The sequence below is a fragment of the Takifugu rubripes genome, chromosome 21 (genome assembly GCF_901000725.2).
Source record: "Takifugu rubripes chromosome 21, fTakRub1.2, whole genome shotgun sequence".
Classification (NCBI taxonomy): Eukaryota; Metazoa; Chordata; class Actinopteri; order Tetraodontiformes; family Tetraodontidae; genus Takifugu; species Takifugu rubripes.
In genome coordinates this window covers 11,968,468-11,990,188 of record NC_042305.1, presented here as the reverse complement: position 1 = coordinate 11,990,188, position 21,721 = coordinate 11,968,468, and the positions used below count along the sequence as shown (strand labels likewise).

At 47.5% G+C, this 21,721-nt stretch overlaps 1 protein-coding gene across 2 annotated transcripts; it reads left to right on the top strand.

Moving 5' to 3' along the window:
- The first annotated feature begins 977 nt into the window (after positions 1–977).
- On the top strand, positions 978–21,425 carry trim36 (tripartite motif containing 36). Of its 2 annotated transcripts, XM_029829424.1 has the most exons (14): positions 978–1,521; positions 5,352–5,586; positions 8,459–8,539; positions 9,443–9,786; positions 10,284–10,430; positions 11,120–11,215; positions 11,635–11,772; positions 11,876–11,991; positions 12,519–12,640; positions 15,064–15,181; positions 15,264–15,469; positions 17,614–17,797; positions 18,089–18,202; positions 18,617–21,425. In XM_029829424.1, the coding sequence occupies exons 1-14, from the start codon at positions 1,459–1,461 to the stop codon at positions 18,987–18,989; spliced, it is 2,337 nt and encodes a 778-aa protein (XP_029685284.1). In that variant the 5' UTR covers positions 978–1,458; the 3' UTR covers positions 18,990–21,425. The 2 variants fall into 2 exon arrangements, with proteins under 2 accessions (XP_029685284.1, XP_029685285.1); XM_029829425.1 differs by lacking the exon at positions 8,459–8,539 and having other exon boundaries at positions 981–1,521.
- The last annotated feature ends 296 nt before the right edge of the window (positions 21,426–21,721 follow it).

Sequence of the window (21,721 nt, the reverse complement as noted above, 5' to 3'; positions counted from 1 at the left end):
TGGTGGATCGGCGCTGATCCTGCTGCGGGCACACGAATGCAGCGTGTTTACTGCTGCGCGTCATGCAAATAACTCATTTTTAATGCCCCAGAAGGCCTCCAGCTGACGCACGTGTTTATGTAACCGCTCCTTTGTCCAGTCATTTAACCAGAGTCAATTGCACTTGTTAAAACATGCCTGTCAGTGTGTTTTATTGATCATCCATTAAAACTGGGGGTGGCTTTATATCGGCTCTCAGGCACATTTATGAGACCCTCAAGTGTCATCCTCACTGATAGAGTGCTCACCTTTGCCACGGGTGTCCATTAAAGCCTCCCACAATGGTCGATACAGCAGCACCTGACTGGATCTCATCATTGGAAGTGATGCTGTGACAAAGCAGCATCTGTTCTTGTTTACAAATGAGTTATGTGAATTGCATCAGTCATCATGTGGATCTCATGGATTCCAGATGTTGCCTCCGCTGACTTTATATTATTCTTATTCCATTTCTGTTCCTCTGAGTGGGTTTGAAACGCGTGCCTTAAATACATTTTTGCATTTAAACAATGCGTTCCTTGGAGCTATTTAATATTTTAAAGGCAAAGCTCTCAGAAAGGTGTCCATCTCCAGGAAGTGATGGTAAAAACGAACTCGTCCATCAGCGCCTGTGACAGTGGACACTCAGTCATTCAGTTATTAATTCTGCCGTGCTCCGGTTGCACAGGCGGGCCAGCCTGCCCATTTGTCCCCCACCCATCCGCGTGCTCAATGGGGTGGAATGTGCCTGCGTGGCCATCTGGTGACGCGGAACAAGTGGCATTGCCAGAAAAATTAAAAAACACGCTCTTAATCCGGCCTCGCATGCTGTGCTGTGAATGAGGGATGACGTCTTCTCATCCCCCTCCTCCCAAATCCTCCCCCACGCACACCCACAGACAAAACAATATTAAACAGGTGCATCCTTATATTTTAGTCTACAATGAACATAAATCCATCCGTTTTTCACCACACACACACGCGCAAAAGCGTCGCTGCCCGTGCGTAAAATGCCCAATTTGACTGAATCCGGCTCAGAGAGATTTGGGCTTCCCTTTTAATCCACGGCAGAGCAGGAATATTACGGTTATTTCTGGAGATTGGTGGGGGTTAAAAAGACAACACAAAAGCTGCTGCTGCCACAGAGTGATGATGTGGAGAGGAGGAGATAGTACAGTGCGCGAGGGCGGAGTTTTCCCTCCAAGACGAAGCAAAGTAAAGGATAATCAGACCCGTGCAGCATGAACCAGCCCGCACGGAGGAGGGAGGAGGGATGATGAAGGTCTGAGCGAGCAGCGGCTCTCCTCTTCTGACGTTCTCTTCCCCTCTGATCGCGCTTGTCATTCTGCGTCTTTAAGCCGCGGCTGCGGTCGATTCTCTCCGGTTCTCCACGTTTGATCGTCTCCCGCCGGCTGAGCCGACCACCATCCGCCCGTAGCCATGTCGGACTCCGAGGACATGACGGAGTTCGCCAGCATCGTGGAGCGGATCGAGCGCGGCGAGGTGAGTGTCGGCCGGATGCATTGGCGGTCCTGGTGACAGCTGCGGTCTGGCTGTCAGCGCGCGGCGGCGGCGACGGCGGCGGCTGGTCCGGGCTGCAGGGCGATGGAGGAGAGGGATGCTGACAATCCCGGAGCCCTGCTAATACCAGATCTATAGATCTTATTGTACATGTCACAGCGGGATTACAAAGGCAGCGGATTACCTTTGATTTAGCTCACAGATGAACACACCTAGAGTACACCTGTTCTATTCCAGGTGTGTCCTTTGTTCTATCTATCTATCTATCTATCTATCTATCTATCTATCTATCTATCTATCTATCTATCTATCTATCTATCTATCTATCTATCTATCTATCTATCTATCCTGTGTTTTGCATCTACGTCTTGCTTTATATTCATTCACTGACCTAATTTTGATTAAAAACAGCCACACCACACTCTTGCGTGATAAAATGCGCCTCGGACGCCTTCTATTCTGCCCGTTTCTGTGGCGAGGTTGTCCTAAGGCGTAAACTTTCTTGTCTATTCCGTGAAAACTGCCAACATAAAGAGTTGGATGAGAGGCTCCAGCAGCTGCACCCATTTGCAGGCCGGTGCTGCAGGCAGATCCCGGATTTCAGACGGTGTGACAGGACAGCTGGGGGGTTTGGTCAGGACACTTTTAGGTCACCGAGGTGCGAGGTGGTGGTCGTGGTGATGGTGGGGGGGTCTTCCCCTTATTTCACCCCTGTCACACGGTCCGGTTATGTTGGAAAGCGCCGCTGATGCTTGATGTGTGTGTGTGTGTGTGTGCGTGCGTATGTCTGTGTTTGAAAGTGTGCACATGAGTGATTCAGGGATTCCAGCGATACTTGTGAATCATGCAGACAGAAGGTTTCGGACCCCTCCGGTGCATCTCGATGGTTACCCTCCTGGCGTTAATGCACATACCTGCACATACATTCTAATTCACAGTCGTTTAACATGTAAGTTGTACTATTTAGAAGCCTTTGAGGATAAAAATAGAATGCATTGCTGATTTACTGGCAGAAATGCCATCTGAACTATTTTCGGCTCTCCCTGGTTCTGAACTGTGGCCCAACGTGCAGAACCTTCATGCTGAACCCAACGAGACTGTGGCGTCGCAGAAACTCCAGTTTGCAGCAACTTGAAAGGAGAATGACTCACCAGAATCAGTCCCTGGATCAATGTGACGTTACGTCGGGGTTCAGTCAGAGGTCAATGTTGTCCTTTGACCTCTGCAGTTCACATAAACATCTCTGCCTCCCCAGAACCACACATCTATGTTCTAATGACTCTGGTGAAGTTTAGGGACTGTTGGATTTATGAACTAGTGGGGGCCCAACGTGCTATACAATGAGTTTCAGACCCCCGGGCGATTAAAAGACCATAAATCCAGAGGGATACTGGGAAGGATCGTGACATTAGAAAAGACTGCAATGTGCACAGAAGCTGTAGCTTTAACAGACCTTTTATCAGTGATGTGAAGGTTCAGCTCAGCGGACACTCTATAAAACTTAATGTTCCCATTAAGGCCGTGTGAAAGTTCTTTATGTTTAAATTTGAAATCTCCTCACTCGCTCTGTGAACGCTGACATGCACCCACCATTTGTGTTCCAGCACACCCATCCATTATTTGTGTCTGGAGACAGAAAAAAGAAAAACAGCTGGATGGATGGATTTCTTTTCCCTCCACTGTAGACCTTAAAAAGAACAACAAAGACTAAAGTAGCATTTATGGACCTATATGGAGTCAGATAAGAACACATTTATAGAATATTACATCTTCACAAATCTTAATTTTCTCTTTTCGTGTACAGGTTGTTAGTTTTTATTTTTTTATTTAAATGAAAAAAGGAAATGCATCTAACATTGAAATAAATGCACCACGGTGAACACTGGCAGCTGTATCACTGCTACTGTGTGTTGGGCTTTTCAGACATCAGGTCCAGTAGAAATTTGCATTTTCACTCCTACTTCCAGCCACAGCTCTGCAAATCTGACTGCAGGCAATTCTAAACAGACACCAACCAAATTGAATTAATCGCCTGTTTGACTTTTGGTGTCACGGTGACTGTGAAAAGGTCCAGTCCCATTATTTGACAGCTTTTTAACACGTTCCTTTCCAGACTCAATTATTACCGGTAGTTGGTGTATAATTCTTATTACAGCTCATAAATCATGTTCACTACAGGCCACTGGAGACCAAAGTGTTTTTGGTGAAAATCTATATTTGTGCACTCTAATGGATGATAATTCAGACCATTTGTTTAGCCAAGGTCTTTTTCCCTGAATATTCTGATGAATCAGAATGTAAAATGGGTCTATAGATGTGAGCTAAAAAATTAAAAATCATTTAACCATAGTGTTTTTGTTTTAGCTTTCAATCTGCTTAGTATTATTACAATTAATAGATAACCCGGGAAGAGGGAAAGATGTCATAAACGACGTCCACAAATCTAATTGCCACAATGAAAATAATAATTAAATACTCTTATTGATCATTATTGACACATTGACATATTTTTGAAGGATATGAAATTTAAAATTCCACCCTCCACCACAGATACTGCAGATTTATCAGTCAAAATCTGGATTCTCCTTCCAAATGACTGTGATTCTAAATCAGACGATAAACTGGGTTTATTATGACACGAATCCCCAAATCGAATCGATGACCGAGAAGCTACAATTTCCGAGCTTCTTTGAATGCAGCAGAAACTCCAGTTTCCCACACTCCCTCCTCCGCGCTCTCTCCCCGCCCTCGCGTGTGCGTTTGTGTGCGTGTGCGTGTGTTTAGTGGCTGCTCGTCTCAGCAGCGGCAGCGTCATTATTTAAATTCATTCAGCCGTCGCTGTCGGCATCTTCCCCGGCGTCCGCGGAGTGGAACCAAACACGAAAACTGCCGGAATAGCTCATTTTGCGCGTGTTGGTTTTTTTTTACGCTTTCTCTCCCAGACAAACGAGGCTTCCACCATGTCTGCAGAGATGCGGCGGTGCAGCACAAATGCGGTAAGGGAGAGGGAGGTTGATTAAAAACGCATTTTTGACTCGTCATTGTTGAACAGCTTGTTGCTCCTCTGATGCGTAATTGAAGCACCGGGCGGATTTCTGAAGGCGCAACAGGGAAACTGGGAAGAGCCACCACCGTGTGTCCATTCATCAACTTTGGCAGGAATGATTTGATCTTTAGGCAACATTTCGCCTCGGAAATGCTAATGAAGTCACACTGTTTACCCCAACCCCCCCCCCCCAGTATTGTCTTGAAACACATGGAGGCGTTTGCTTGCGTAGGAAGAGATCCGAATTTGGAAACCACGCCACCAGAAAGTCGGCTAAACAAACCAATTAAGCCTCTAAATATGCGAGCATAAGCTTTGGGTGTTAACTTTGCAGTAATGTCCTGGCGTAAGTGAAAATGCTGAACGTGAGCTGCTGGACGGGTGTCTTCAACTGTTTGTCTATATTTAGTCGAGCTTAATCCCGTCTTATGTAATGTATGGAGAACGTGGGGAAAACGGGCTCTTATTGAGATCCCCTCTCTAGACGTCCCAGCTGGCAGCAGCCATTAACCTGATGTGTACCGTATCCAGACCTGAGACCCATGCTCCCTGCTGACTGACTCAGCAGATTGTTTCCTGGACAATGGCTGTGTGTCAGCTGCAGCCTCGGAAATGTCCTAATAATAGGTGATTGTCTTTAAAGTAAGACGACCATCCTTGAATTGGTGAGCGCTTAAAGCCTCTCTGGATCATCTCTGAGCCGCGTCCTGTAAGTATAATGCAAAGCATCCTGGCAGGTTGCTGTAACCTGGCCCTCCATCTCCAGGTTCCCATCAAGAACATTGAGAGGGAGCTGATTTGCCCCAGCTGCAAGGAGCTCTTCACCCACCCCCTGATCCTGCCCTGCCAGCACAGCATCTGCCACAAGTGTGTCCGGGAGCTGCTGATGATAACCCACGAAGACTCCTTCGACGCCGGCTCTGAGTGCTCCCTGCCGGGCAGTCCGAGGTCCAGGGTGCCGTCCCCGTCCATGGAGAGGCTGGACCGGCTGGTCAGATCAGGTGGGTTGCCAGGGGTAACTGAACCAGCTCATTTTCCCCGTGGAATAACGGTGGTTGTACGCGTGGGAGGGTTTACGAGCGTAGGTTAACTGGTCACGCCGGCGATAATGTGACCTTCCCCCTGGGGTCGGGGGGGGAAGTCACAAACGCTCCGGTATCTCCCAAGGACTTTAGTAACACGACAGCTCAGCCATTAGTGTGTCAGTCGTCACTACTTCCTGTTATCCTTCCTGCTTTTACAGTTGTCATTGAAGACAAAGCGGAGGAATTGTAGCCAGAAGAGCTATACCCCCCCCCCCCAATAAAAAGCTTCAGTAGGGCTATCATTTTCACTCCTTTAATTAGATGAAGAGGTGCAGAAGAACGGAGAAAGTGCCACCTGTGAGCTCCTTTTTAAAGCACGTTAAACTCTTAATCTGAGCCGGGCGGGGGGGGCGTTCACGTTGCTCAGTCAGCTTGTCACAATATTTGCGAGCTCCTGGCTGAACACACGGCATGATGGGACAGAAGGAGGCCTGTTTGCTCCAGGAGCTCAGGGCTGGGGGCTCCTTCCCTGAGGGGGGGGGGGCTCCTGAGCCTTCCCTGTTTCAGACACACTCACCTCTGTGAACAACACACCTTCTGTCACGACTTCACAGATTGAGTTTCTGCAGTCAAAAATGCATAAACCTGTACCCCCCCCCGATAGACTCCCGATAAAGGCGGGGGGGGGGGGGGGGCATTCAGCCGTTTAATGGTGGCAAAGGGAAAAGCGCAGCCGTCCGACACAAGCCTCCGTTTCAGCTTGAATGGTTTCTTTTATTCGCTCCCAGCTCAACTTCTGCTAATATAGGAAATCACTCCGTCCTCTCTGAAAGTGAGGACAACCATAAAGAAACTGACATAATTACCTAACTGCTTCTCTGGAATTCCCCCCCCCCCCCCCGGATTAGTCAGTAAGGGCATTCTCCTTTTAAAATGCTTTAATCTGATTACAAAACGCAAATTGTACATGCTTTAGAAATCCTCAGTGTGCGCTGAACACACGTGTCAGGTGAGTAAATCAAACCGACCATCAGTGTTTAATCAGGGACTCAAGTTTAACACGTTGCTTCTGTGTATGTTTTTATTTTCAGGATTTTGTGTAAATATAAAGACAATATCAGGGGCTTCATATTGCCCAGTGGCCAGTTGAGGTATTACAACGAAAAAGGTCACGTTAAACTTCGTCCACCGGTGTATTTTTCTAAAATTAAAAAAATGTAAAAAGTGGGTCTTTGTTGTGCCAGTGAGGTTGCTGCTGCCTTCAGGCTCCTTCGAAAGCAATAGCACATTTTCAACTTTTAGCTTGAAAAGTTAAAAAGAGGAGACTAGGAGAAGGTCGGGGGTGACCCCTGACCTCTGAATCGTTTCTTATCCAACTTTACATTCTTTAACATGAAACGCACACTAATACAAACCTGTTTGACGACGTTGGCAAATGTTTGTACTGATTAAAATGAAGCTCCCACAGATGTGAGAAGTAACCGACTAACGTCTGAGGAGGAAAAAGAAATGTTTTTGCAGGCGCCCCCAGTTCTCATCTCACTCTGCTCCACACAATATCGGTGGTTTTCTTCATTTTTGCCTTGGCCTTCCGTCTTCTGTGTCATTTAATTTCAATTTTTTTACACATTTCCCATTCTGCACTGTTTCATTTTTGATTGTTGCTCTCATTCTCTGTCCATTGCTTGCAGCCACAGTGCGAAGGTCGTTGGGAGGTCGAGGTAGACGCGGGCTCCATTTTTGGGCTAGCTGTAGTAGTGAGTACGGCGTTACTAGAACCTCTACGGAACCCTGGTTTGGTTTTACCCTTTTATACAGCTAGTCTGCTTTAGGCTGTCCACACAACCACATAAACAAACCACCTGTTAGTGTTTAGATTAAATCCGTAGCTTTTTAACTTGGTGCTGTTGCGTTACTCCATTTTACTGTGGAAATTCAAAAAAGCAGCAGCGCTCAGAAGATTAAATGTAGACTAATATGGAATGGAATCACTTTTAGAGACCTTTAGAACCGAAAGGATCCAAAATGTCCGAGAAAGAGCCGCTATTCCCAGGAGCTGAAGCAGGACGCACTGTACACGTGTACCGTCCTCATTCTCATATTCTCTCCACGATGCACGTGAGGGTGATTGCGTGGAACGTGCGCTCTGCAGGAAACCCTCCGATATGTTTGAACTTGCAAAACGACTTGGCTAATTTTACCGAGTGCTCTGATTGCCTCGAGGGCTCCATTTACACTCCATAATAGTTTATCAAACACTGAATTGTTATTTTGTTTGCAGGATCAGCATGATGAAATGAGAAGTTTTAGCCCCACGACAGCGAGATTTGTTGGCTAGGAAATTAATTTGGCTGTAAATGTTGATTCTGTCAGCTTTAAAAACGAGCTGGGTCCGAAGCACGAGAACGAAAAGAGCCCGATTAACTCCGGGTTCACCCTTTAGAAGGAAACAGACGAGCATCAACACACACTTGTTCTGGCCACTTGTCGTCTTTTAGCAACATTCATGGGTTCACGTGGAATATTTCTGCTTCAGTTCATGCCATCAACATCCTCAGCTTATTTTCTCATCATAAAACCAGGAAAAAATGTCAGTCACCTTCAAATTTGCAGGAAGAAGATGTGATTTGTTGTGAGTGGTCCTTAGCTGTTGAGTTAGCTACCACATTTAGCAAATGTCCACACAGGCTTCAGCCTAGCTCGTGTCACATGACACGCACACCCTGTATCAAAGGTTCAGACGTTTGCTGTCGTCCACCTGCTTTCCCCTGAGCTCCGCCCTTATGCGCCGTGTCGGAGCAGCTTCCTGTGTTTTGCCTTCCTGAGGAGTGTTTGATTTAATTTCCAGGTCCTCGGAAACGAAGCGGAAATTCTGGCTTGCGAACCGAGATAAATCCAGCACTCCTCGATTCCCCCGTGTCCCAAAAACGTGAAGCACTCTTTGTCTTTTATTTTGCTCTGTAGTGACTGCAGCTTGCCAACTGTGTGTGTGTGTGTGTGTGTGTCTGTGTCTGTGTTGGTGCCATTTTGCCCCATTGCTTGCATCTGTGATGAGACTTTGTGCAACACTTTGTGTCCTTAAACTTGCTGTTTTGTTGCGATGCCGCCGCATCGCTAACAAGCACGATTCTGTGAAACTCTTGAAAGCAGTGTTGCTTTTAAGAGGTGTGCTTCTGTTAAGTGTTAATGCATTGAACTGGACACGCAACTATCACCACTCTTCCATTGGAAGCCCGACTCTACATCAGCGTGAGTCACTGCTTGGATGGAAAATAAATCACAGCTGATCGTGTCCTTTTATTTTCTTCATTCATGGGAATTTTTTCCTTTTTTGTCCAGATCATCATGAGCACTTAAATGCTCCTCCCTCCTGTAGTTGGGTGTCTTGACACCGTAGATCTTATTGCAACTGAAAGGATGCCATTCTCCCTCTGACTGTTCCCCGTTTCGTGACTCGCCAGTCTTGGGAAGTCTCCCTCCGTGAGCTTATTTCCCCGTATGACGGCTGCTCAGTGTTGTGCGTGTCTTCCTGAAGTGGCGGTCATTGTGGAAATAAAGCATGAAGGGAGACGCACTGAGGCCCATTTGTGTAGATGTTACCAACTCTCGGAGACATTTCTGCCGCCCTTTGCACGGCATGTCTGATGCGGTGCTGAATATAACGGCCCAAAAGCTGTTGAGCGCACGCCTGTTTTTAAAGGCCACATCTGACGCTTTCATAGTCAATGAAAGGACGTTCTAGATTCAAACTTGTGCCTCAGCCAAGATTGAGAAATCCGCGGCTCCTCTGCTGTCCATTCGGTCGATAACTTCTCTTCCATCCTCCTACCAGGTTCCATCTCCTCCCCAGGGTGGCGCCGGGGGTCGGTGACCCCGCGGGTCACCACCATTCCCTGCCCCGGCTGCCAGCACGACATCGACCTGGGCGAACGCGGCATCAGCATGCTGTTTCGGAACTTCACCCTGGAGAGCATCGTGGAGCGCTACCGCCAGGCGGCCCGCGCCGCCGTCGCCATCATGTGCAACGTCTGCAAGCCCCCCCAGCAGGAGGCCACCAAGAGCTGCATGGACTGCAGGGCCAGCTACTGCAACGAGTGCTTCAAGCTGAACCACCCCTGGGGCACACCCAAAGCCCAGCACGAGTACGTCGGCCCCACTACAAACTTTAGGCCCAAGGTGAGGACGCTCGGCGAAGGGTGGAAAACCCCAGCCCTCGGGTGGAGCAACCACATCTCTGTTAAACTGTCCCAGAATAAACTCGCTATGCTTTGCCTTAGGTCATCTTTTAATGATTAACCGCGTTGGTGCTTGTGGGAGGCACTTTTTCAGATCAATACTTGTTTTCGAGGACCGTCTCCAACTAATGTGGCAGCTTAAGTCAGGCAGGAGATGCGCTGGCACGATGCACTTCAGCGAATAATGACTTTAATTCTTCGCACGCTGCATATTTGTCGAGTTCCAGCTCGTCTCCGTTTTGACACGGCGCCTTCACATGATTTTTTTTTGTTAACGTTGCTATTTGTGATTAGACTAACAAGGGATGCTCTTAAAACGCTGATGAGCACTTTGTCATTGTGGAAAGCGCTGACGTGGATTCTGTTTGAGGTTGAGCTCATTTCCTGTTTGCTTTTACCTTCTTTTCACTTGCTGCGTATCCATTCCACTGCCTGTAGGTGCTCATGTGCCCAGAGCACGAGATGGAGAAGGTCAACATGTACTGTGAGGTCTGCAGGCGACCAGTCTGCCACCTGTGCAAGCTGGGAGGATCCCACGCCAACCACAAAGTCACCTCCATGAGCAACGCCTACAAGATCCTCAAGGTAACCCTTGACACCTCCAGCGCCGATCGAGGGCTCTGTCTCCAAAGAGTGAAGTTTAGTCGCTACATGAACTCATTTTAAGTTTATTATTCAGCACATTTAATGTGGCGGACCAGAACCAGCCAGATCAGCAAACCGACACATCCGAGTCTCATTCGGTAATAAAAAGGAGAAGGTGACCAGGTCGTTACTGGGGCCGACGGGGAAGCACGCCAGAAAAATCCGTTGAATGAAATGTCGACTACCGTAGTAGGTTACTCATGTTGGAACAAACGCTCAGGTGTCGCTCAGCAAGTCCAGCCTGTCTCGGAAGAAATCCTATCTGCTGCTCATTCTGCAGCGTTTAATATTTCACCAGAGCGTTTGTGCTTGATGACTTTCTGTTCTTTGTGTCTGGAAGAGCTTTTTGGGAGTGCTGAGGACATCCGATACATTCAGACAGTCGATCAGTCGGAAGCGCCGCGGGTTTCGTTTGCTTGGGACAGTCAAGCTATCGCAATAGTAGTCGGGTTTTGGGGCTCCAGCTGGTGGAAATATTTACTGTACAGTCTCACAACGCAGCTCAAAAGCACGAATGTCGATCAATAAATTGGACTTTAGTCTCCGACTTCATGTTGGACGCGTGTGTCACCCGGTGGACAGTAACCAGGCTGCCTTTATGTGCCGCTGATCTTTTCTTCCCTCACCAGGAGAAGCTGGCCAAGAGTATCCATTACCTTATCAGCAAAGAGGACCAGGTCAGGACTCAGATTACAGGTCTGGAGCAGCTCATCAGTCGGACCGAGGTGAGACAGCTGACTCATCCAACAACGCCCCGCCAGGCTCCCAAAATAGTTACCTCACCATTTTTAGCCCCGGCATGTTTCTCAAATACGTTATGGACTCCTGCAATTGGGATTTATTTTTCAAATGAACACATAGTGATTCCGGTACCTTTTGACCGGACCTATAAACGGGTTTGATAACTCTGAAGCAGCCCGTGAAGCGCTGGAACAATCACTCATTGTTAGCGTGCAGCTGAGGAGCGCCTCTCGCCAAACAATATGCAAACCGCAGTATGCAAACTATGTTGGTGTCTCTCCTGCCCGTCTGCGTGTTGTTCCTGCTCCGAACAGGAACCTCTCAAGCTCACTTCTCGTACACGCGCACGTTTTAAAGGGTTGGTAATGAAATCACGCTGCGCGCTTTCATCTTCCCCCTGCAGGAGAATGGCCTGTTGGCTGAGCGCCGTGCCACCGAGCACTTTGAGCGTCTGTTTGAGGCTCTGCAGGAGAGGAAGTCCGACATGCTGCGGTCCATTGAGCAGTCGCGGAACCGACGCATGGGCCAACTCAAGGCCCAGGTAGGAAGGACCGGCACTGGACACGCGTCTCCTCATTGAGTGTTTGGGTTTAATATCCACAGGCTCCAGCTTCCAAATTGCCTATTCTGACAATGTTTTGCAGGTGGAGGAGTACCAGGGCATGCTGGAGAACAGCGGACTGGTGGGTTACGCGCAGGAGGTGCTGAAAGAGACGGATCAGTCCTGTTTTGTGCAGACGGCAAAGCAGCTGCACGTCAGGTAGAGCGGAGCGATCCTGGTTTCTCTTTTGATTTGAAGAGAAGGGCACGTTCTTTTAGTAGAATCTGAGTGGTTCTGTTTTTATAGTTCCCTCCGTCGTTCATCACAGCCTTCAAAGTCCTGCCAACACGATCTTTGCAAATACTTTTATTCCAGTTTGTTGGCGCTATCAGAGTTCACGTAAACCGTTGGAGAACTGGATCATTTCTGTTTGGCCCTGCTAGGCTCTGGCTATTTTTAGTGTTTGGGCCCATCAATCTGATTATGCGTGCAGGTGACTGGAGCGTGTCACGTGCACAAAGGTCACTAAATCAAAGGCAGTTAAGGAAACACTAATGCAGCGTCCAGAGCTTCTGCTCTAAGCTGGCTGAGCTCCACGAGCAGCTTTGATGTCAGCGAAGCTCCACACTGCTGCAGAGCTTCAGGCCCCGACCTGAACTTGGCTTGTTCTTTTTAATTTCATCTCTCTTTCAGCCTTATGAAGGTCATTTTCCTGAATTATTAATCTGTCATGACTCTATTTTTAGGATCCAGAAGGCCACAGAGTCTCTCCGGACCTTCCATCCGTCAGCAGACCCCTGCTTTGATGAGTTTGTCTTGGAGACGTCCCGAGAAGAAACTCTGCTGAAAGAGATTTGCTTTGGTGGAGGTACAAGCAAGTCCATTTCAGTTCTATTAGCCTCTAATTTAGCACCGTCATTCTAAACACACTCATAAAATATTAAAATCAAAGTTACTCCCACTGTAGAATCAAGTCTACTCTTCCTGTTTCATGCTTAGGTTGAAGACGAGAGGCTCTCTAAAGATGAAACGTTTAACTCGGAGGGTTAGAGTAAGCCACGTACGCAGCCACGTGACCCGTGTTGTGCCACGGGGTCAGAGGTCACCTATGGGAATCTATATTAGATAAGCAACAGTGGGTTTAACCGCTCTGGGAAGCTTAGTTGTGCTTGGTCGGTTGACAAAGGTTTGCTCGGTGAGCTCTGCTCAGGTAGAGCTTTTCCCAGAGATGGGAGTAGATCCTGGTTCCAGAGAGAGTTGGAACGTCTAATCCGTTAAATCTCGGTCTAGAATGGCCGTGAAAGACCGCTCAAGCTTATAAAACTTGGTTCAAAACACCAGCATCGGACAGAGCAAGTCATTTTTGAAGATTAAAATGCTGCCGTGGAGCATCTGGGCCCAGCCAGAGTCCATCGGGGACGTCGTCCTCCCTGAATGAATGCATCCAGACCAGCGACAGTTGTCCCAGTGACTCCGGCAAACACAGCAGTCGGGTGACTTGAATTTGTGGCCGCGGGCTTTTGTTGCTCTGCCGGAGAGCCGTTCTGACCGGTTGTTCAGAATCGGTGATGTGTGATTTATCCGAGGCTGCGGTCGGCTCCCTGGAGCCTTACAGACGAGTGGACCAGAAACGGATCGCCTTCTGTGGCCCTCAGGGAAAAAAACGGCTCTGGAATTGAGTCAAACGTAGATTAATTTCCAGTAAAAGGAAGAGCTCATTAGCAGTTTGATGTCTTTTTGTCCCTGACTGGTCATCAGCAACGACTAACATACTTGCCCGACTACCTGTATTATTTAGAACCGTGCAGTTTTAACAATGAAAAGAGAATTTTCCTAGTCATAGTTGGATCTTCTCCATCCGGGAGCTAATGTGCGGATCCCTTATGGATGTACAATGGCAGCGCCGGCAGCCACGTATACTTGAACTGAGTGGCCTGGGAGAGCTAATGGTGCTCTTAGTCTGAGTATGGAGGAAGAAGAACCCTGCAGCCATCACATTACTGCAGTAATTAAAATGAAGCATTGGTGCGGCTGCAGCACATTAGTCGTGTTCTTGGCTCTTGTGCTGCAGAGCTATTTTACAGGAACCCGACCGATCCGAGAATATCTGGTTTAAAAGATGCTCAACAGACTGCTACTGATGACCTTCCACATCTAGGGGGACGATTCCTTTCACCTCTTATAGTTACTGAAGGCCCCGCCCATATAGTCCCCTCTTTAGCCCAGCCGTGGCCCCGACGGGAGTTTTGACCCCATGCTCTGTTCCTCAGGGGGCAGTGAAAGCGTCTGTTGTCCCGACTTGCAGTTGGAAATTTCCTGCAAATGTCAGAGTGAGCTCAGAGCCGAAAGTTCAGCCCCTGATAGGAGCCTGGGCAGATGATGAAACGGGGCAGTTTCCACTGGAAACAAATCCTGTTTGACTGCGCCCTTCTACACTCTAGACTCTATATTCCGAAGCACAGAGGCTCTCTGGAGGAGTGACCATCCATCTCCTCTGCATATATCAAACAGGCCTGGAACAAAAATGACTGTTGCAAAGGTCAGACGTTGTAAGAGAAAACAACTTTGTCATTGTAGAATGACGTGATGTGGACTGATAAAACCAGAGCACGAGGCACAAGCTCATTAAGGGTGGTGTTCGGGGGGGGGGGGGGGCGGTGATTGTGCGACTTCAGAGGCCCAAAACGCCAACAGTGCTGACGGGTAGGGTCGTCTGTCTACGGGAGAACTTGCTGTATTTGAGAAAGAGGTTGAGCATGTGCGAGAATGACGGACGGTCCAGGAGGTGGAGACGGGGGTGGGGGGGCGTGAATGAGCTGCATAGAGAAAGCGAGCGAGCAGCCCATGACCTACATGATTAGAGTAACACGACTCATCCCTGGAGTGAGCGCGGCCAACGACGGCATGAACACCAGCGTCAGAGAGCAGATGTTGGCAGATGATGGGCAGAGGCGCTCTTTGCTGCACGGCTAAATTTAGAGTTGGATAAATACCAACCAAGAGGGCAGGCGTCATGGCAGAAAGCACAAATGGAGCATTTCCAGGAAGTGAATCCATGTGAAGTTCTATTATCAGGCTGCGCTTAACGAGCTGTCCTCTGTAATTAAAACATGCTGTTCTGTTCATACTTTAATGTTACTTTTTGCTAATTGTTAGCATCATGCAATATCCTGGACCTTTGAGAAACCATGTTTATTTGTTTATATTTTCACAAATGTATGTGTTTTATAATTAATCTTTTACTGGAGGGCTGTCCAGCATGCCTCACTCACTGGCCTCTTCTTTTTTTAGTTCCAGACCCCCCTCTTATCGACTTGTCTAATAGCAAAGTCTACAACGAGGCTGCAATCTGTTGGAGGTTGCCTGAAGACCACCAGCCTACAGATCAGCAGATACTTGAATATCGCAGGTGGGTGCTGACACAAAGACCCTGGATCCTGTAGATCTGTGTAGAACAGATCCAATAATTCGATGGGGATCTCTGTTTCCAGACTTGGAGGGGCCAACCTGTCCCCATCACAGGAGGACGGGGAGGACAGCCTGAGCTGGAGGGCCACAGAGAGGGTGCACGGGTCCAGCACAGTTGTGTGTGACCTGGACCCTGACAATCTGTATGCCTTCAGAGTTCGAAGCTGCAGGAACTCCATGTTCAGCCCCTACAGCCCGGAGGTCACCTTTCACACACCGCCTGCCCCTGGTGAGTCTGAGAGAAATCTGACGTTCATCCCCACTGTGGGGGTCCGTTCTGTCCTGAGTCTTCCACTGACCTTTAGGGGAAGGGCATCACAGGGCACTAAGGGAGTGACGTTAACGGGGTCTGGGGGAGGTCAGAAAACCAGTCGGTACCACACGCAGCGCAGCACGTCGATTGTGACCCTCCGTCGTGTACCGTGAAAACCGGGGTTCCTCCGTGAAGAGCGCACCTCTTGGAAGTGCCAAACACCATCAAATGTGAGCGTTTGCCCACTCGGGTCGGACACGCCGCCCAACTGCAGTCCTGTGGATGAGGACGACGAGCATGCAGACGAGACGCTTGCTGACTGTTTGTATAGAAATTCTTCAGCAATGCAAAAAGCCGGGACTGGTCTCGGACCACCTCAGAGGTGAAGATGCTGGACGTGGGCGTGGTTACACCTGGTCTGTGAGGCCGAATTCTCTGAAGCATCTTTGGAGACAGTTTGTCAATTGCCTAAGGCTCACCTGTGCAATAACGGTGCTGTCTGAGCTGCACCTCGATACACCACACCGGGGAGGTGGACGGATCGGAGAAAAATGGGCCCTTTGTGTACACGGGGGGGAAAAAGTTCGCTCTTTGAGTTCAGCTCTTGAAAAAAATGGGAGCAAAATCAAACATGTTGCGGTTATAATTTGTTGAGTGTAGAAGTGTGAATTAAAAAGGGAGAATAACATCAGACCGCACGTCTGAGCTGCATTATTGTTACTAAGTGCTTTAATTAAATGACCGTCTGTTATTAGGTCCAGCTTTATGCTGCTGGCTGTTTGAGACCCAGCCCCTCTTGTTGGGCCTCCTCTTGGCTAAGGCGACAGCTAAGCTCCTCTGTCCTCTTTACTAGTCAGAGCACGTCTGGTTGCTTTCATTTCAGGACTGCAAACCTGTTGTTTTCTACAGTGGATGTTATAACGCCACGCTGAGATTAAATTCATGGCTCTAAAAATGCCTTCTGGTTGTTGGATGGATGGAACCAAAGCACAAGCTGGGCTCATACACGGAGTGAGTGGGAGTATATTCTGATACAGAGCCCAGAAAAGAAAGCTGCACTTGAATCTGTTGCTGGCATTTTAGGCTTTGACAGATGAAAGATGGAATTCATTAAAAGAAACCGTCGCTCTGACCCATCTGTGAGGGGCCATTATTCTGATTTTATGTTCCGTTGGTGTAAACCTGCAGAGTCATGCCCCGAGTTTGGACCAGCTCGGGACTTTTCTTTCACTAGTAGGACTGCATCTGTTGCACATGTGGATGTGTGACACATCACGCTGCTCTGCCTCCCAAAAAGCTGTCGCACTCGCTAATAAGGTCACAGGAGGATGCGAAGTCCCATTCGATGCATCAAACAGCAGTAGAAGCCGCACGCACAGAACTTTCCCGCGCTCCTTTTCATTTCAAGCCAACAGATATTTAAACAGACGGGATATTAAATTCTAATATTAGATTTTTGCCATTCTTGGATGACATGTCGTCAAGTTAGGGTTGTGAAACCGCACCATTTCCTTTGAAGAGCAGCTGTGAAAAGGCACCATCTGCCGGGGGTTTTAGGGGTTCCAGATGTTGGTATCAGCGCTCTGCTGTGCTTCAGCAGCATTGTCCGATCATTATGCTGTTTCAATGATCTTGACCTAGTTTGAAGAGCATCTCAAGACGCTTGCATATTTGTTTGGTCCTCGCCAGCGCAGCTCTGTGATTGCTCAGGATGGTTGAGCGAACAGGCATAATTACAGGAGATTGAATGAATCCTGGATTATAGCCGCCGTGGTCTTTGGCCTGTAAACTATTTTATTTATAGAATGCGTTCAAGTGCATTTAAATGAGGAAAATACAGGGCAGTTGTACAATAATGATGTGGCATTTGCTCCTCATCCTGATGTGAAAACGTTGGGAGCCTGAGACTCTCGGGTCGTTGTCTGGGCTGTGGCGCCCTCATGTGGCAGCTCTGATACCTACAGCAAAAGTGACCTCGCGTAAATCTGCAAAGGCCTCACCAGAGCTATTAAACTGCTTTTATATTTCCATTTGATTTCTGTTGTCATATCAGTTTCAGTATTTCTTCTCCTATTTCTTCTCATCCATCCGACTTGCTCCTTCCCGCTCGTCCTCTGCAGTGTTCGGCTTCCTGTTTAGTGACAAATGCGGCTTCAGCACGGAGCGCCTCCTTCTGAACAAGCGGCGGGACACTGTGGAGAATGTGGCAGGCATGGCCTTCCTCCTCGCAGCCGACCGAGTGCAGACGGGCAGCTACATCAGCCTGGACTACATCATCGGTGACATGGGCATCTCTCAGGGCAGGTACGCTAAGAACAGACGTGCGCTCTTCTCGCTTTCCCCGACAGAAGGAGCCTCATTAGCATATCAATATCTCAGCCTGGCTGATGTAAAATATTTTAAGAGAGGGGAAGCAGCAGTGGAACTTTTATTTTTGATCATAAGGTGGCAGGTTCATTAAAATTTCATTAGTCTCAGATGTGCCATTAATCAGTGATGTAAGGTGTTCATAAAGGGGCCCGGATCTATGTTTAAAGTTTTTTGTTTTTTTTCTGACTGCTGTGCAAATTAAAAGTCGTTCTGTTTGTTCTGTAGACACTACTGGGCCTTCAAAGTGGAACCGCACTCCTACATGGTCAAAGTGGGGGTGGCTTCTGATTCTAAGCTGCTCGAATGGCTCCACAATCCCAGAGATACGAGCAGTCCGAGGTTTGTGTCGCCATCAGCTGCACGTTTTCATGCTAAACATGCTGCCACGCTGTAAACACGCTGTTTGTCTTTACCTTTTCACGCTCTGGGGACGCCAGACACAAACAATCTCCGCGCAGTAATACCCGTGTTTGAGTCGCACGTAATCCTCTGATGTAAGAGAAGCGGTCTTAGCTCGTAAAGAGCTTACTCGCAGACAAAGCCTGCCTTTCTCAGCAGATCAGAAGAGGAAAGTTAGTAAAGGAGCCATAATTAATGCAAATACTGTAAATTCTATAATAATTACATAATGCATACACAGTAATAAACACCAGGCATTGATCAACCAGGAAATTAGACTGATTATTAACTATTTATTCAACAGTAGCGCTCTAAAGCTGAACAAATCCATACATGCCCTCTTCATTTTTGCAGGTACGACCACGACAGCGGCCACGACAGCGGCAGCGAGGACGCCTGTTACGAGCTCTGCCAGCCCTTCACCCTCCTCACTGTGGGCATGGGCAAACTCTTCATCCCCAAAGCGTCTTCATCCTCCTCCATTTCCTCAGCGACCGCACCCACGAGCAGCGACCCTGGAAACCGCGTGCTGCCCATGCCGCAGCGCCTGGGCGTGTGCCTCGACTACGACGCCTGCCGCGTGTACTTTTATGACGCCGACACCATGCGATGCCTTTATGAGCGGCAGGTGGATTGTTCTGGAACCATGTATCCAGCATTTGGGCTCATGGGGGGCGGCAAAATCCAACTGGAGGAGTTTGTCACCGCCAAGAGGCTGCCGTTCTGAGGGAGGACGGTGCGTGGAGGCTCGTGGACTTTATTAGTTTAAACTGTGGCGTGTTCTGGTCTGGGCGGGCGGACTGGTCTGCTTCACTGCATGTCAGATGAGGTGGACGTGATCTTTGGTACTAAATGTAAATGTGGAAAGCCTGAGAGTTTAGCATCGGTTAAGAAGCACGTGACCCCCCCAGTGCAGAGGTCTTCAGAGGCTGGGATATGATGTGGTGTCAGATTGATCCTCTTTATTGCCAAAGTCTCTGTATGTAATTATTATATGGTTCTGGATTTCTATCATCAGCCGTTAAATCGGCACAGCTTCCTCTGCAGCTACCTGTAATATTACTCTTAACATGGAACACCTTTGCGTCACGCTCCCTCCTTTGCCTCATTCGTGTTGATGGTTACCTTGTGCTGTGTTTATTTTGGGGTGATCGTCGCTCATGTTCCTCACAGTTTGTCTGAATGTAGCAGCGTAGGTCTCGATGCCGCCTCCGGACCTCCGAGAGGCTGGCAGCTACCGCAAAGCTAGTGCCGTCGTGCCTTTTTTTTGGTGGGGGGGGAGTTCTGCAAACATGTCAGCAACACGACGCGAGCCTGAATGATCATTGTATGTTTTTAGGGTGGGTAGAGTCGGATCACACACTGGTGTAACGTTAAGCTGTTAGTTTATGGTATCGTGGTGACTTGTTTCCTATTTATGCTCCACCTGATCACAGAAAACACTACTTTTCTCTGTCACGGCTCTTTTTTGCACATTAACGAAGCCTTGTACACATCACCAGTCTCTATTCTCCTCACGACTTTAATGTCTTCGCTTAAGAAAAACTAGATGTGCAGCTTGACGACTGGCGCCAGTTTGGTGTCATCTTTTGTTTACGCAGCACCGAATGTGACTTTAACATCGTAAAACCAGCCAGGTACCAGAACACCGTCAACATCAGGTTCCCAATAACCAAAGCGTGCTGGTTCTGGTGTCGCATGCAGTGCCACGTGCACATCTTTTAAATCTTTTAAACATCTTTTAAAGGCTTCTAAGCACTCATTCAGGTTCCTCCATAAAAGTGCTATCACGTAACAACTTTGAGCAGAGAGGCGTGCGGTGCGTTGGTATATCACGGGCTTTGATGAAGTAACTAATTCACAATCGTTTCCACCATTTATTGTTTTTGTAGAAATGCACTGTAAATGTGCACTGTAAATGTGCACTGTAAATGTGCACTGTAAATGTGCCTACATGTAGGTTTGTACGTTGCATTTGAGCTTATTTCACTTTTTTCGGGGGGGGGGGGGGGGATTGTAGTGACAGGTGCATGTGTGTATTTTCTTAGGCCCTTCGTCAGGCCCAGTGGTATCTACCTCTAACTGTAACACCTGGGAGACCTTAACAGCGACTTTTCCTCACAGAAACGAGTCGGTTTGGTTTGCAGCGACCCACGACAGTCGGTTTCACAGCCTTCATAACCTTAGTTCAACTGTTCTGTACATAGTGATCCAGCGTTGATGGACTCCATCTATAATCTTAGAGTTTAGGCTTCACTTGTGGGTTTTAAAACGACGTCTACCACTCATTCCTGTAAACACAAGCTACATTGTTCAGCTGCCTTTGGAGAGCTTTTCTAATGGTACTATCAACCTTTCCTTCCTCTTTCTAGTGGTGCTGGTTATATTCTTTCAGTGTTTTCGATTGGTGTCAAAAAGCGATTTAATAAATTCACTTTTACTGTTTTGTGTAGCATCAAAATTAAGAATTTAATTTCTGTGAACACGGACATCTTCAAAACCTGTCTATGCATTCATAAACTGGCAGGGTTTCTACGGTTTCTTTGTCACAGAATGTATTCTGGTAATTACTGAACAAACTGCTGAATGTTCTTGTTCTTGACATCTTCGATTAGTTCCACCTGAGGGTCACAATACTGTCGATTATACAGTCTTACAACATGTACATCTGATTTTGAATCAAACTGCATCCCAACTTGTATTTCTAGCTATGTATTTAGAACCAAACGTCTTTCGGGCTGGCTCTCAATCCTGTTCCAAGCTAGCACTTTAAAAATCTCTGTAGCATGTCAGCAACAGTTTGGCTCTGCAGGCGCGTTATAGTTAATGTGTGTGTGCAATATTATGAAACTGGCTGTAGAATAGACAGCAGGCTACTAGATTTGCACTGTTAATAGTTTATGGTTTATAGCTGAATAGTTTATGGTTTCCTACTTTGGGGGTGTAAATGGCTTTTCCTTTATACAAAGTGATTTTATTTTTTTCTTAAACTCTAAATTAATAACAGTGCATTTGTTACTGTGTAGTGGTGTAAGTGCAGGGTTTCAGTGTGTGCGTATGTATTAAATTGTTCTGTTTTCTGAATCCTGAAAATGCTACACTTTTTAAATTGCTGTGTGAGGTTTTTTATCAAATAAAACTCGCATATTTAAACCAATGGAGACCCTTTTGGTGCCGACGTGTTTGTATTTTGACAGCTGACATTTGCCTTATTCCTGGATGTTTATTGAAATGTTTTTACCAAATCAATCATTAATTACAACTCTGACGTAGTAGTTACATCTTAGGTAAACTCCATTGACATTATGACTGCAGCTTTGAATAAAATAATTTTAGTCACGCCAAAAACCACTATGCTAGGCTACATTCAATACATTCAAGAAACGATTCCCAATGATCCGATGAATCCAATAGTTCAGATTCGAAAATGCAGTGAACTCGAGGTAAAGGACCAGTTGG

What these genes read in the sequence shown, in the direction of transcription:
- trim36 (XM_029829424.1), top strand. Translation starts at nt 1,459, where the DNA reads ATGTCGGACTCCGAGGACATGACGGAGTTCGCCAGCATCGTGGAGCGG. An exon ending in CTACAAACTTTAGGCCCAAG is followed by an intron (nt 9,787 to 10,283) that starts GTGAGGACGCTC and finishes CACTGCCTGTAG; the next exon opens with GTGCTCATGTGCCCAGAGCA. An exon ending in AGAGATTTGCTTTGGTGGAG is followed by an intron (nt 12,641 to 15,063) that starts GTACAAGCAAGT and finishes TTCTTTTTTTAG; the next exon opens with TTCCAGACCCCCCTCTTATC.